Here is a 15,021-nt window from a genome sequence, read left to right on the forward strand (position 1 = left end):
ACTTCAATAAGTTTGCATTTTAATAGGGGAGACAACATACAAATAAATAGGTATTACAAGACACTTATACAGTATATGGAAGACAATATTAGAGGTAAAGACTCTGTAAGCTGGAGGGACCAGTAAAGGCCTCATATGAAAGGTAGTATTTGAATTGAGTCTTAAAGGAAATCAGGATGCAAAGATGAGGAAGGAGAGCATTCAAGACATTGGGCACAGAGTCAGGAAATGGAGTCATGTGTGAGGAATGGCAAATAGGTTAATGTAGCTGAATTGTAGAATGTATAGAAGGGAGCCAAGTGTAAGAAGACTAGAAAGGTATGAAGGGGACAGTTAAATGCCAAACAGAGCTATTTCTGTATCATCCTGGAAGAAAGAGCCACAGGAGATTATTTAGCCAGGAGGTAGGGATGGAATGATCAGATTGCACTTAGAAAACTCACTGTTTAGTTGATGGTTGTTTGGACTTGGGGCGGGGGGAACTACTGACAGGGACAACAATGTAAACAGAGATGTAAAGATAGAGACAAGAAAATTCAGCAAGATACATGTATTTTTACATATATACATACATAGAGAGAGACAGAGAAAGAGAGACAGAGACACAGAGTGAAAGAAAAAGAGAAAATAACTCCATTATCAGCCCGCAATTGAAGGGGGTACAGTATGAATGACAATTCATAATGTTCCATTACATTCCTGTATCTACCAATTACTCAGCTGCTAAAGCCAATAGCTTTTCCTAGGTCCTCATACTCCTTAACCTCTCTGCTGCTTTTGTCACTGTCCCGTTCTCTTGGATACTTATTCTCTTCTTCCTTGGCTTCTGTGACAAGGCTCTCTCCTAGTTCTCCATAGATGACCATTCCTTCTCCGTTTCCCTTGCTGAGTCTCATACACAATCATTCACAGCCTATCCCATTGACAGAAGTGTGACCCTGAGCTCGATCCTAGGCACTATCCTCTTTTTAAATATACTCTTCCCTTTAATCTCATCCTTTTTCATGTGTTTTAGTTGTCATCTCCCTATATGTGATCTCCGTATCTATATATCTACCTGTAAACTTTCTCTTGAGCTTCCATCCCATACCCAACTGTGTGCTGGACATCTCCACTTGGAAATCCTACTGACATCTCAAAATTAACATGTCCAAAGCAAACCTTATTATCTTTTCCTCTGCCTAAACTTGCCTGTCTCCAAACTTTCTCTTTTCTATTGAAAGTACTGCTATTCTTTCAGTGATGCAGGTTCCCAATCTGGGTCATCCCTGACCTCTTGTTCTCACTCAGCACTTGACTTGCCAAATCTTACACTGTCTACATTCACAACATACCTCAAATTCCATCCCCATGTCTCCATTCAGGCAGCCACTACTCTGCATGAGGCCCTCATTTTCTTTCACATGGAATACTACAACACCTTCCTAATTGGTCAGCTTCACTCATTTTCCATCCACTTTAATATAGTCTACAAAGAGTTTCCAAAATTATACAAGGCACAAGTATGGCCATGTTACCCCTCTGATCAAAAATCTTCAGGGCTTCCTTGTTGCTTCAAGGATAATAATAATAGCTAACATTTATATATGCTTTGGTGGCACAGTGGATAGAGCACTGGGCTTTTAGTCAGGGAGACTCATCTTCCAGAGTTCAAATCCTGCCTTGGACACTGACTAGTTGTGTGACCCTGGGCAAGTCACTTAAATCTGTTTGCCTCAGTTTTTCAACTGTAAAATGAACTAGAGAAGGAAATGGCAAACCACTCCGTTATCTTTGGCCAAGAAAGTCCCAAAATGGGGTCATGAAGAGTTGGACATGAATGAGATGACTCAAGGAGAGCAAACTATGTGCCAGGCACTGGGTACATTACAGATCTCACTTTACAATTACAATCTCTCTTTACATTACATTTATCTCACTTGAACATCCCAACAACCTTGAAAAGTAGGTTTTATTATTATCCTCATTTTAGAGTTGAGGAAATTGAGGCACACAGGTCATACAGTAAGTGTCTGAGGCCAGATTTGAACTCAGGCCTTCTTTTTTCTAGACCCAGTGATCTATCCAGTGCACAAAGTCAGGAATAGTCCTCCGTATTTCATAGCCAAGAAAAGTCCTGGAAACAGAATACTGTTTAGAGATTTTGTTTAGGGTCATTGAGTTGGTGACTACGCTAGTGAGGCCCCAACTCTCAGACCTATTCCCACCCTGGTGTCCAGTCTACTTGGTTAGACTTTGTTTGGTGGTAGGGATGCCTCAGAAGCTACTGCAGGCTCATTAGTCTAGTGATGGGGCAACTTTCCATTTGTGGTGCCTCTCAACTCCAAACAGGGCCTCTCTGGTCCTAATCATATGTAATCCACCCTTCTAATAACCCCTTACCTTGGTCCTGAAGCATGACAAGGAAGATGAGGGGAGTGAAAGCTTTCCAAAGCATCTCTATAGAGTAGAATTCACAGTCAGGGTTCCTCAGTCCCCCAGCTAAGACTTCCTTCCCTCAACAGCTCCCCCTCAATGTGACTTACACTGTCTTTTGCAGACAACAGGAGGTAGGGACATGCTGGGTGGGGGAAAATACAGGCGGTCGTTGAAGTGCAGAACCCTCTTATAATTTAGTCCAGCCACAGTTTCCTCCTTGCTGTGGCTGATCTTCTGTGAGTTAATAAATTGTCAGGACTTAGTTGAGAAAACCTCAGCCCCTGAGCTCTGGCCACATATGCTTACAGGCTTGAGCCAAGCAAAGGCACAGAGCTTGCTAGTCAGGTCAGCTCCTCTGCTCAGAGGGCTCCTTCCTCTCTTAGTGCCAGCAGTGACAGCTTTGCTCACAAGATTTGTTAGGTGTTTACTATCAGCTCAGGACTCTGCTAAGAACTGGAGATACAAAGAAAAACCAAAACAGACCCTGCCTTCAAGGAGCTTACATTCTAAAGGAGGAGATAGCGAGTAAAACAAAAATAGATGCCTATGAGGTAATTATATCGGAGAAAGCTCTGGTACCCAGAGGGATGGGGTGAAGGGGATACCTGCAAGGCCTCCCACAGGAAGTGGTCTTTGACCCTAATCTTGAAGGAAACCAGGGCTTCTAAGAGGCAAAGGTGAAGAAGGAGAGATCGTCCTAGGCTTGGAGGACAGCTCATGTTCCTGGAACTGCAGTGGGCCAGGACAGTTGGCTCACAGAGCAGGTGGAGGGGAGGAGTTTAAGACCGGAAAGGGAGGAAAGAACAATGTTTTAGGAGCTTTAAGTGTTGCATGAAGTACTTAAAATAAAAACAGCTAACATTTACATAACACTCTTTTTGCAAACTCTTTACATGTGTAGGGGGCAGGCCCATCCTTAGACCATTCTGCCAGGTTCTCTTCAGGTTTGGTAAGCCTGCCTCCAGAAGTGTACAGTGGAGGTACAAATGCCTCTTTTCACAACACCTGCAAGCATTTTTTGACACTTTTCTGTTGGTTTATGCTGATGGAAAACTTATGGTGGAAATGAATGTTCATTACAAAAGCCATGAACAAAAGGCACCTGTTTCTATCTTTGTCTTTCTCTGTCTCTGGCTCTCAGTCTCTCTGTTTCTCTGTCTCTGTCTCTCTCTGTCTCTCTCTGTCTCTCTGTCTATCTCTCTCTGTCTGTCTGTCTCTCTCTCGGTCTCTCTCTTTCTGTCTCTCTGTCTCTCTCTGTCTCTCTCTCTGTCTCTGTCTCTGTCTGTCTCTGTCTGTCTCTCTCTCGGTCTCTCTCTCTGTCCCTCTCCTTTCACATGAGAAGAAAGAAATACTGTGGACTTCCAGGGATGGAGAGAAGTAATATCAGCAGGAGTGGCTATCTCATCTTCCCACCTCCATAGACCTCCACATGGCCCCTAATGCATGTCTAATATGTCTAATTCTGTTTCTTCTCTCTGTGTTGTGTTTATTCTTCCTTACTCTTAGGTGAATGAGTATTGGAGATGGAAGGGAACAGATTATGACTCTGTTAGTTTTGAGTGGCCAGAAGTATCACCAGAGGTCATCATTTGGCCACAGAGCAAGGGAGGGAGAGATTTAACCAGCCTACAGTTTTTTCAATATTTTCATTTTCATTTCATTCATGTGAAGAGATACCCATTTTCAGATGCAACTAATGTATGGGATTATTTTGCTTGATTATATTTATTTGAGACAAAGGAGGGTTTTTATTTTTGAAAGAGTTAGGGAGAAAGGTAGAAGGATAGTGACAATGATATGGGGGAAAAAAGAAACAAAAGAACACAGCACAGAAGAGAACAGAAAGAAGGTCAGAAGGGGACACAGATGAAACAGGATAATGTCAGAACTACATTGTTAGAGTGAGTAAATACTTGATCTAATGACAATGAGGACTAAGGAAGGAGGCAAAAGGCACCAGTGTTGGGTAGATAGAAAGCATGAAAGAATGGGGAATAGTCAAGGACCTAGATGTTCAGAGTGAGGGTGAAATGTAGGTTTAATTTAAGTAGGAAAGTAAACAGAGAGGAAATTTTATTACAAGAAGGAAATGACAAAGTTAAGGACTTTGGAGGGAATGTGTTTGCTAGTCATAGTAAGGTCTAAGGTGTGGTCATGGTGGCAAATAGCTACAGTTGGGTATAGAAAAAAGTTAGAGCTTAAGGAACCATAAAGCCAACATATTGGAAAATTCAGGGTCTTCAGTCCTAAAACCTCCAGAGAGGATGTAAATCACAAGAGTTGTTCATTCATTCCAGTCATGTCTAACTCTTTGTGATCCCATCTGGGGTTTTCTTGGCAAAGATACTGGAATGGTTTGCCAAACTGAAGCAAACAGGGTTAAGTGACTTGCTCAGGGTAACACAGCTAGTAAGTGTCCTGAGGCTGAATTTGAACTCAGATCTTCCTGACTCTAGGCCCAGCCCTGTACCACCTAGTCATTAAGTGTAGAAAAGAAATTTCAGCCAAGTGCTTAAACCATTGAAGAAGGTAGGAGGATTATCTGAAGATTGACAATGAGTTCATGGTGTTATAATGAAATTACATAAGTTTGAAGGAACAAATTCTATTGGGGTTAGTGGGAAATGAAAATACAATTAAATCCAACAAATACTGTTTAAACATCTACTGTGTACAAAGTATTGGGCTAAACTCTGGGGATACAAAGACAGAAATGAAAACCAGTCCCTCACCTCAAAGAATGGACTGTGAACAGATACATTAATGTAAGGAACTCAAAAATTTACAGCCAGAAGATACTTCAGAGTCTCCCTTTTCCAAAACAGCTTGCGATCTGGCCATCATCCTCATCTTCCCCAACCAGAACCTTGGACTCTGCCTCTAAACTCACTCTGAGATCTGATTAGCAAGCTTTCATCTCACCTTGTCTAGCACCTCTTTCCAGCTCCTCTTTATGTATTATATCTGCACCCCCCTCTCCTACCCCCATTACAATTGAGGACTGTTTTGCAGCTGTATTTGTTAGCACAGGGTCTGGCATGTAGTGAGTGCTTAATAGATACTTAATAGATAACTATCCAGCCAAAGTCATAGGTCTAGAGCTACAGGGGACTTCTGAGGATATCTAATCCAATTCTCTCACTGGATAGATAAAGAAAAGAAGGCCCAGAGAGGTTAAGAACCTTGTGCAAGGTCACACAGGAAACAAGAATCATGATTTAATGAGATTTATTATTCTCTCCAAGCTCCATGCCCAGACAAATCATCTCATGTTGATTCTTGGCAAGAAGGGAGGGTGCCCATTCCTGAATTTGCAAATATCTAGTTTCAGAATGTCACAATGATCATTTGTAGAACAGGAGCACAGCAGCCTCTGTTATCTCCCGACTGTTACTACCACCAGTATGAGTTCCATAGCCGTCCCAGTCGAAGGCAGAGAAGTCCCCACACTGCTTGGGACTCCCTTGTGGGAAGAATCCTCCTCCACCAATGCAGCTCTGCAAAGGAGAAAGATAGCAATGAAAGAACCATGGGGTTACTATGTTTAGTAAAAGAATCTGTCAAAGGAAAGAAATGCATGGAACACGCTGATCTCATAGATATGTAGGGAACTTACAAAATGATCATCAGATTCTTCAGAATGCTAGCTGTCCCCATGGCTGTAGTGCCAACCTCTCTCCTCCTTAATTATATACATTGATTATTCTCAAGACCCTAGTTCAAATTATGGGAAGACTTTCCCTATAACCCAGACCTTCATGATCCTAGGTCAGCTAGTATGAGTTACCCATCCACTTAATCCTTTTAATGACTCTCCCAGACAAAGGAGAAAGCCCTTGGATTCTGGAATTATAAAACCTTGTTTTGAATATTGACTCCATTCTTTATTGTCTGTATGACCTCACTTAAGTCGAATTCCCCTCTCTTGGCCTCAGTTTCTTCTTCTGTAGAGTGACTTGCATTAGACATCCTATTTGGTGCTTAAGTTCAGAATAAAAATGAAATGAAAATTATTTTTAAAAAATAAGTACCCTGTATTAGGTGATATCAAGTCTCTATATGTTCTAAATCTATGAATAAAAATTATGTGCTCCCTTGAATTATTAGTATTTCCCCAAGTAGATTACAAATGCTTTAATCAAAAACAACCTTTTCTCCTTCTACAGCTTAGTACCTTGCACATAGGCAACAGAAGCAGATTGGACATAAGACTGGCCTCAGGGTTGTGGGTTCAGGTCCTGCCTTTGGAACATACTAAAGAGGTTATCCTGGTCAGATGATTTATCCTGTCGGTATCCCCAGGCAATGCTCTCAGATTTTAAACTACAGACAAGTATCTGAATCAGGGGAAGTTGTTTTTATATCAGGAATTCCCACATAGATGAAATCACAAGTTTGGACAATAAATTTAAAAGAGTTTGCACAAAACTGATACTAAATGGATACCAGCAGTTAATGATTTTGAGATGAAGTGCTAAGAAAAAATTTCCCATGAAGCTTTATTTTCATCATCTGCCAAGTTTAAAAGAAAACTTAGGTACAGAATTATGCAATCTTCGAGTCTGATGCATTGGAAAGGAAAATGATTCCTAAAAGCTTCAATAGTTCTTATCCTGTGCCTGACCACCTCAAGATCACACACATATATCTTCTGTTTCTGGACTGACTGCCCCCAAACCTGGAGCCATGGGTAGTTTGCGGATGCTCATAAAGCTACATTGCCAAGTCAGAAGTTATGTTCTCAACTGTGATTCAGTATGACCAAGGTTTGTGTCCCAGTGTTAGAGCCCCTCTGAGATATGGAAGGGGACCTGGCATCTCTTTCCTCCTTCCAAACTGAGGTACAGGTAGCAATAGGGTGTCTCAACTGAGTATTTGAAGACTATATCTTGAGAATTTTGAAATTCTATTTTGTCACTCTGATTGAGAAGTGGAAAGTCAATGTGTGAAGAAAAGTTAAAAGACATGTAGCTGAAGAGATGTGTCAGGATAGAGAATTTATATTCTTAGAATGAAAAAGTTAGGGGGGAGCCATGAGGAAGGAGAAAATATTAGAGTTGAAAGGGAGTTTAAAGGTCCCTGAAGTCTAGTTCCCATTTAATGCTGAAAAAACATTCATGATCCTCCTGATAAGCGGTAGACTTTGCTTTTTATTGCTGGAAAATGACAGCAAAAAATTGTTTGGAATGGTTGAAGAATAATTATCTGTTTCATGCCTGACAGAAATGTGGATTTTGACTTTTTTAATCATTAGGAAGAAGCAAATCACTTCATTCCAGGAAACACATTGCTTTGAAGTAGAATAAACAAAGAACAAAAAGCCTAAATAAATGCTAACTTTGAGAACACTCAGACAGAAGAAAGGAGTCCAAAAGACAAGAGACTGAGACAGAGAGAAATACAACTAACCTGAGAACTGAGAAAATGACTTAGAACCTGCACCAAGATGTAAGGATAGGGTGGGGTGAGGTGGAGTGGGGTAGGGTGGGGAAGACAATTCTTGCTTCTGCAACTGATTAGAGAAAAGCTCTAATGTTGAGAGTTGATTGGAGCAAAGGTCAATCCACTCTGATTAGTAGTGAACTATCTGATCTCATCTGCCTTGTTCTTTAGCGCCATTTGGAGCTTGAGAGAATGAAAACCTTTTATTTAAAGACTGTCTCATCTAAATTATTCTCTACTGCCTTCTCTGGCTGAAGAGGACATAATTATCTCAGAAAGCATGATTGTATGGCTCTGTAGACCCCAGGTTTAAGGGAATTGCTTGTCACAAAAAGAGTGGAATGATGCTGGTTCACTAAAAGTTCTTCAGTCTTTTCCATAGCCCAGGAGTAGTATAGAAGAGATTTCATGAAACAGGACAGTGGAGAGGCCCAAAAGAGGAGTGGTCCCACCCAGCAGGTAACATAGGTAGCAAATTCTCCCCTGAAGAGATAAAAAACCTGGGGTCCAGAGCTGTGAGTTCTCCTAGGCATGTGGATTTCTGTCCCTACTTATCTCTTGCTGCTATATTTCTGCAGTTTGTGCTTACTCTCCTTCTCCCTCCTACCTGCCTCCTACACACACACACACACACACACACACACACACACACACACACACACACGCACACACACGCACACACCCTAGCTCTATGATTATACACAAGTCACAGCAACTCACTGTGTCAGTTTCCTCGTCAGTAAAGTGGGAATGCCACCTACCACACAGGGTCATCATGAAGGTTAAATGAGACAATATGTATAAAGCACTTTGTTAGTCTTAAAACACTACATAAACACTAGCTTTTATTATTGTTGCTGTTGTTAACCCCATTGGCTCAAGTCTTTTTCTCTGTATGTCTCTATCTCTGTCTGTTTCTCTGTGTGTGTATTTCTCTCTTCAATGGACTGAAAAGAGGTAGAGTCAGTGTGAAGCTCTAATTTCACCCCACTAGGTTCAGAGCTTCCAGAATTGCTATTCTCCAAACCTTCTGATGGGTCCCAGGACTCACATGCTCAGTGTTACATCCAGTGACTCGAACTCCAGCACACAGAGCATTGACAGCTCCTTCGTTATTATACACCCGAAACTGGACAAAGCCTCCGACCAGTTCAACTGGTAAAATACAAGAGAATTCAGCTGATCATCGTGAAAGACAAAAATTCATAGATCAGCTTTAAAGAAGCAGCCCTGGAGTTCCCTCAGTGGTATACCTTAAAACCCAGACTATGGTTTAACACTCTAATGTTAAGCAAGCCCTTCTTGGAGCAGGAACTCATGCATTACAACCACAGACACAGACAGAAGGGACTAAGAACAGTCAAAGACATCACCAGAGATTCCAGCTAAGCCCTGGGCCTCAGTGAAGTCCACTTGCTCACCTGAGGACTGAAGGAAAACTATGGTATTCCTTTTATGGGCATGTCACCATTCCATTGCAAATCTCAGAGGGATGAGGATAGTAGGTAATATTTTTGTTTGTGACTCAGATAACAAGCACTCACTCTGGGCTTGTGGAGAGTAATACTTGACAGTTTTTTCTGCATCACCGAAGTCATAGATGACGGGCACAGCTGGGCCATTGTCATTCCAACACCTGCCAGTACCATATTTCACTGGATACTTCTTCAGGAGACAAAGTAAGACCATGAGAACAGGTGTTTGAGGACCCTGTTGAACCCACTTCCCTGGCATGTTCCCCACCTACCTAGCCCACAAAACCCAGTTTACCTGATAAAGGCCAAACAGGTTCCCTCCCACAAGCTTGAAGAAGTTACTGAAGGTACGATATCTCAGCAGGGAGCTATTCCTCCATTGCTGCAGAGGAGACTTGTTGGACACATGCCAGATGGCCAGGTCTTTGGCCTGGATGTCATAGTAACCTGGGTTCTAGAGGACAAAAGTTGCCTTAGTCCAATGGTGTCAGGAGTAAAATTCAACAAAGGTAGACCGAGGTATATTCTCTCTGAGCAAGATAATATTTTGTTTCTGATAGGGACGCTGGTTGTTGTCCTTCATTCTTGAAGAGGACCAAAATGACATCACTGTGCTAGGGTCAAGTTACAATGTGTCTAACTGTAGTTGGATCAGACCAATATGAGCTCAGAATGCTCTACCACAGGACGGGCACAAATAGTCCATTTGAACATCTGAGGTGGATTCTCTAAATTTGGGCATCTCACATTTCTTTTGAGTTACTTCAATTCTGCTTTTCTCATAGAGCACAAGCACCTTCTATGATAAGGGCGTGTCATGCTGGGAGGTCCTGTGCCATGTCACACAATCCATTTCAAAGTTCTTAAGAACCTTGAGAGTACCCTTGTATCCCTTCTTCTGACCACCATGTGAATGTTTGCCCTGTGTGAGTCATCCATAAAAAAAATGTAGAGATGCTACCTGCCAATAGAATGGGTAAGTGGATTTTCCTCAGTTGACCAAAGATGAGGACTTAACTCATTTTATAGGGTTAGAACAAAGAACAGAAAAGAGTAGGTGACATGATGGGACTGAGGGTAACGTGACTGGTTACATAACTGAGGCATGGGGGACAATATGAACCGCTAGCAGTTGGGAGTGTGGGCTGGCAACAACCCCCTCCTTTCCTCCTGTGACTAAGAAGGCTTCATTTGAATCCACCTGCAAGTTTAACAGATCATACTTCTTTGGAAAGCAAACCAGACATCCTTGAAGAATAGCTTGGTGGTGTAAAGATTCTAAACCAGACTGGGTCCACCCACATCTCCCAAGGATAGCAGAATTTCTTGAGGAAAGAATAGAATGGTGATTAACAGGAGAACTGGATATCTAAACTTAATTCATTACAAACAGCTAAACATCTACACTAAGTTCAGAGGCAAAGAACCATAACTTTAAGCAGTAACGGGACAAAATCAATTAATTAATTGTAAATAATATAAATAAAAATTGTTATCAATTTTATCTTCTCAATGGCCTTCCAGTAAGTCACATTAAGACTTGGATTGCAACTAAAGGCCCTTATTTATTAGACTATTAGCTTTGGAGTCTCATGGATCACATGTGTGGCAAATCTTACTAAACACAGAATCACAGAATTTCAAAGATAGAAGAGTCCTCAACAGTCATCTTGTATAACTCGTATATGGAAGATTCACTATTGTAACACACCTAGCAAGACGTCTATCTTGATGACCTTCAATGAAGAGGAACCCACCGCTTCTCAAGGCAGCGCATTCTACTTTTGAATAGCTCTGATTGTTAGGAAGTATTTTTTTTCAGACATCAAGCTTAAATTGACCATTTTTCATATGTCACCTACTGTTCCTGCTTCTAGATGCTGGAGTCAAACCAAACATATCCAATTTCTCCTCCACGTAAATAATTAGTATCAGGTGCAACTCCTCCCATAAACAATCAAAGAACCACATATTTGAGGGGGCAAAAATTCAGGACCCATCTGGAGGTAAGTCATACTCATTCAAACAAGAAATATTTGACATTCAGAGAGGGTCTAGCAGGCATTCTCAGCATACCTTGTAGTCGTCACTGGTAGCAGCTTCTGCAGATCCAAAGGTGGCATAATTGGCCCAGTTCCCATCACCCTCAGGGTAGTCTTGTCTGTTCCCCTGCTGGCTGGACCAGTGATCCCCCTGGGTGCACTTCCCCGCCAAGTAATTCTCATGCACACTAGCCACCAGGGTCCAGCCACCTCCCCCAGACCTCATGTCACAAAAGGTCTGGTAGATGTTTCCATTGCCAGTCTGAAGGAAATACAGGCCATCTGCAGAAGACAAAGTCATAGAGGTTCACTCGCTGACAACATATGGGTGATCTTAGAGACATGAAAAGGCCTGAAAACCAGAGGATTCACCTTCTAGGATTCAACCAGACTTGGCCGTGGGATATTCTTTACTAGAGAACTCTTCTTTCCCTGAATCTGGATGAGCATTTCTGAGCTGAGGCTGATTCAGGGCATGGAAAAGAGAGCTCCAACTGCAAATCCCTTATTTAAGACTATTTTCTGCATCATCATACTTCCCATTTGTACAATATTTGTGAGTTTGCAAATAGCTTTCCTGAACACTACTCAATGAGAGCCATAATGCACATGTTGTTATTCTCCTTTTACAGATTTTGAACTAAAAGGCTCAGAGAAATTGTTACTTACTATAGTCACACAGTTGATCAGTGTCAGAACAAAGCCCTGAACCTACATTAATTGGCTTTTGCACATGCTTTCTCTTGCCCACTCCTATAGAAGTCAACAAAGAGTGAGCTGAATAATATTGGTGATTTGCAGGCCTGAACCAGCACTTGAGACCTTGTAAATGTGAAGTTCAGCAACACAGAGCTTTTAATACTAATCCTGAGGTACAGAGATCCATGGTGTATACTGACTCACTAGCTTTTCTCCCATTTGGGGTCACTGACCCTGAAGCCTCTGCTCTCTAAGCTTTGCTCAAAGGACACTAATCTGAAAGACTCTTTCCTAGAATGATACTCCTGAGTAGAGCATAGGGCAGAGGAGAAGTGGTGCCCCTCATTTCTCTCCAATTGCACTGCTCTGGAGTAGCCAAGGGGCAGCTAGATGAGGGGATAGAGCTCTGGGCTCGGATTTAGGAAGACTCATCTTCCTGAGTTCAAATCTGGTCTCAGACACTTACTAGCTGTGTGACCCTGGGCAAGTCACATAACCCTCAGTTTCCTCATCTGTAAAATGAGCTGGGGAAGGAAATGGAAAACCACTCCAGTATCTTTGCCAAGAAAATCCCAAATTGAGTCGCAAAGAATTGGACAAAACTGAAACTACTCAACAATAAGGAGAGTAGTCAAGAAAGAGAGAGTAAATGGGCAGGAGATTGGGGAAGGCAATGCAATGAAAACAACATGAGGACCAAGCGTATTTATTGCCTTCGGGCATCTCTGGCATCAGTCTGCTGAAGTTCCTCTAGTGCTCGTCTCTAAGGCAAACATTTGGTTGCCACAGTTTTACTGAGATGAGCTAAAATGTGGTTCAGGTTGCACTACTGAGGGCCCAGTCACCCAGGGAACATTCTGGCTTGTCTTCACTCACCGTCTGACTCTGGACAGCTCTCTTTGATTTCCCTACAGCTCCGAGGTATGGATCCAGAGGAAGAAGCACAGTTCTTTTTTAAGATCAGAGGGAGACCTGAATCCCAAAAACATGCAGAGAATGCTTTTAGTTATTGGTTTGTGCAATTTTCCACCACAGAGAAGAAGGTACAGGTTTCATCTGTCCTTGAGGAGATCGAACTCGCTTAGTTATAGCATCCAGCCCCATGAAGCCTTAACAAATGTGGGGTAGTGAGAAAAGCCAATTCCTCTCCTACCACATAGGTAACATACAACCCTTTGCATATTTTTGGGCTGGTACCTCAATTTCCTCCCACTCCAACTTATCCCAGGACCCAGAAATTAGCTGTCTCAAGTCTGGTATAGGCAATGGGGACCGTGCTGATAAGAAACCCCTGCCATCACCCTCAGGACAATTCTGGTTCCTTGTCTCTCTAATGATTCCCATGAATGCACCATGGGTTGAGGAGAATATTTACTAGCAGAAAATTTGACTTACCAGCACTTTCCTCTTTGGTCACCAACACCAGGAAGAGCAATGTACAACACCAGATCATTATCTTTCTAAATACAAATATTTGTCACTGCAAAGAGAGGCCAGAGACCATTATCTCCCATGTCCCAAACTACTTTCAGGCTAGCAAGTCCTGAGCAAGTAAGGGCCTTGGCCTCCTATACTGGTCCATACTACAGGTGTGCTGGTAAATGTGTGTGTATCTATGTGTGTCTGTATATATATGCATACTTAAAATTATGTCTGGCATATATAATATAATGCTCATATTATATATGCTAGACATACTTTTTAAATCTGCCTCATTCACAATTTCTCCAACAGTTTCATAAGTCTATACAATCAACAAAGCAATAAATCAACCTCTGATTTATGGTTTTGGAGATTTCCAAGGTATAAATGCTCAGACTGAAGATTTACCAACTGGAAACTAGTGTGTCTACAGCATACTCCTGCCTGGACCCTCCACCTTGGACTCTCTTTTACCTTGGGCCTTTATCAGACCTGAAACCTAGACCTTCATTATCTGTGTCCTTCCAGTACCTGAGCCCAGATAGCCCTTCTTAGCTAGTTCTCTCCTCACAGCTTCAGAGAGGGAAATGTTATCTGCTTTTTCTTCTTCTGAGTGAGGTTTATCCTTTGTTGGAGGTGGAAAGACTGAGCCCTTTTATAGAGCTCTGACCCACTGTGTGCTGCTGCCTTGCCCCTTGGAAACTTGTCAATGAAGAGAGTTAACTCTGGGAATCCCAGAAATAATTCTGTCCAACATGTCTAGTCCCCTTTGGCAGGCATTGTCCCAAAGTTCCAGTTTAGTGGAACTAGTATGGTTTCATGGGAAATTCAAAAGCTGTCTGCCCCCAGGGTCTTCTTTTATGTTAAGCAGCATATGGTAGGTAGAGGAGGCAATAGATAAAGAGAAGCTTCAAAGGATTTTCATAGTATAAAACCTATTAGGACTCAGGATGCAACAGAATGAAGTCTCTCCAAGGTTATCATATAATCTGTGATAATAGTATATGTTGATCTAACACCTTCCCTGTGGGAACACCAGTGTGTACAAATACTTTGATGAAAGAAAAATCAGCCCTTTGCGGTTTACTCTTTATTTTGGCATCAATTTGTAAAGACTTTTGTCTTCTACCCTATAGCTTGTAGGGAATCTCTCACTATCCATTTTATAACTGCTAGTAAGGCAGGACTATTTTGAGTTGCTCCTGAGACTTGTGTGGGAAGCTATCTCCCACCTGGCCATGGGTGCTATAAGCAAATGGTTACCCTAGTCTTTTCTGTTTATTCTTTCCTGATCTTAGTTGGACAGGTGTTCTATGATAGAAGGACCCAGGCAATCTTATGAGTTAAGGAAATTTGGAGATGAGAACATAGTTATACTGGTGACCAGAATTTCTAACAGAGTTCACTGAAGCCAGTAGCTATAGATATAGAAGTTGGGAAGGGCTGGGTAATGTCCCTGAGATGAACACACTCAAGCAGCAATTTTGCAAGCAAGGTCCAAAGAGATTTCAGATGAGTACATG

General features: G+C 41.9%; 2 protein-coding genes across 4 annotated transcripts in view; both read right to left on the reverse strand.

Annotated features, from left to right (window-relative positions):
- Window positions 1-2,599, reverse strand: part of CD244 (CD244 molecule) — an 81,654-nt gene extending 79,055 nt beyond the window's left edge. For 2 of the 3 annotated variants that reach the window (XM_069062912.1, XM_069062911.1), the window contains exon 1: window positions 2,383-2,598. In XM_069062912.1, coding sequence (XP_068919013.1) covers window positions 2,383-2,437 — 55 coding nt within the window. In that variant the 5' untranslated portion in view covers window positions 2,438-2,598. Of the gene's footprint in view, window positions 1-2,382 lie in introns of all 3 variants that reach the window. The other variant, XM_069062913.1, reaches the window with a different exon arrangement.
- A 3,163-nt stretch (window positions 2,600-5,762) lies between these two features.
- Window positions 5,763-13,590, reverse strand: LOC138141951 (intelectin-1-like). Its single transcript, XM_069062839.1, is given in 8 exon segments — window positions 5,763-5,915; window positions 8,912-9,015; window positions 9,405-9,525; window positions 9,631-9,789; window positions 11,412-11,659; window positions 12,953-13,048; window positions 13,472-13,538; window positions 13,540-13,590. Coding segments are annotated over 8 exon segments (999 nt in total).
- Window positions 13,591-15,021: the final 1,431 nt, after the last annotated feature.

The sequence above is a fragment of the Petaurus breviceps genome, unplaced genomic scaffold (genome assembly GCF_028583685.1).
Source record: "Petaurus breviceps papuanus isolate PSGF00001 unplaced genomic scaffold, PetGlider_PUasm1.0 90510, whole genome shotgun sequence".
Taxonomy (NCBI): Eukaryota; Metazoa; Chordata; class Mammalia; order Diprotodontia; family Petauridae; genus Petaurus; species Petaurus breviceps.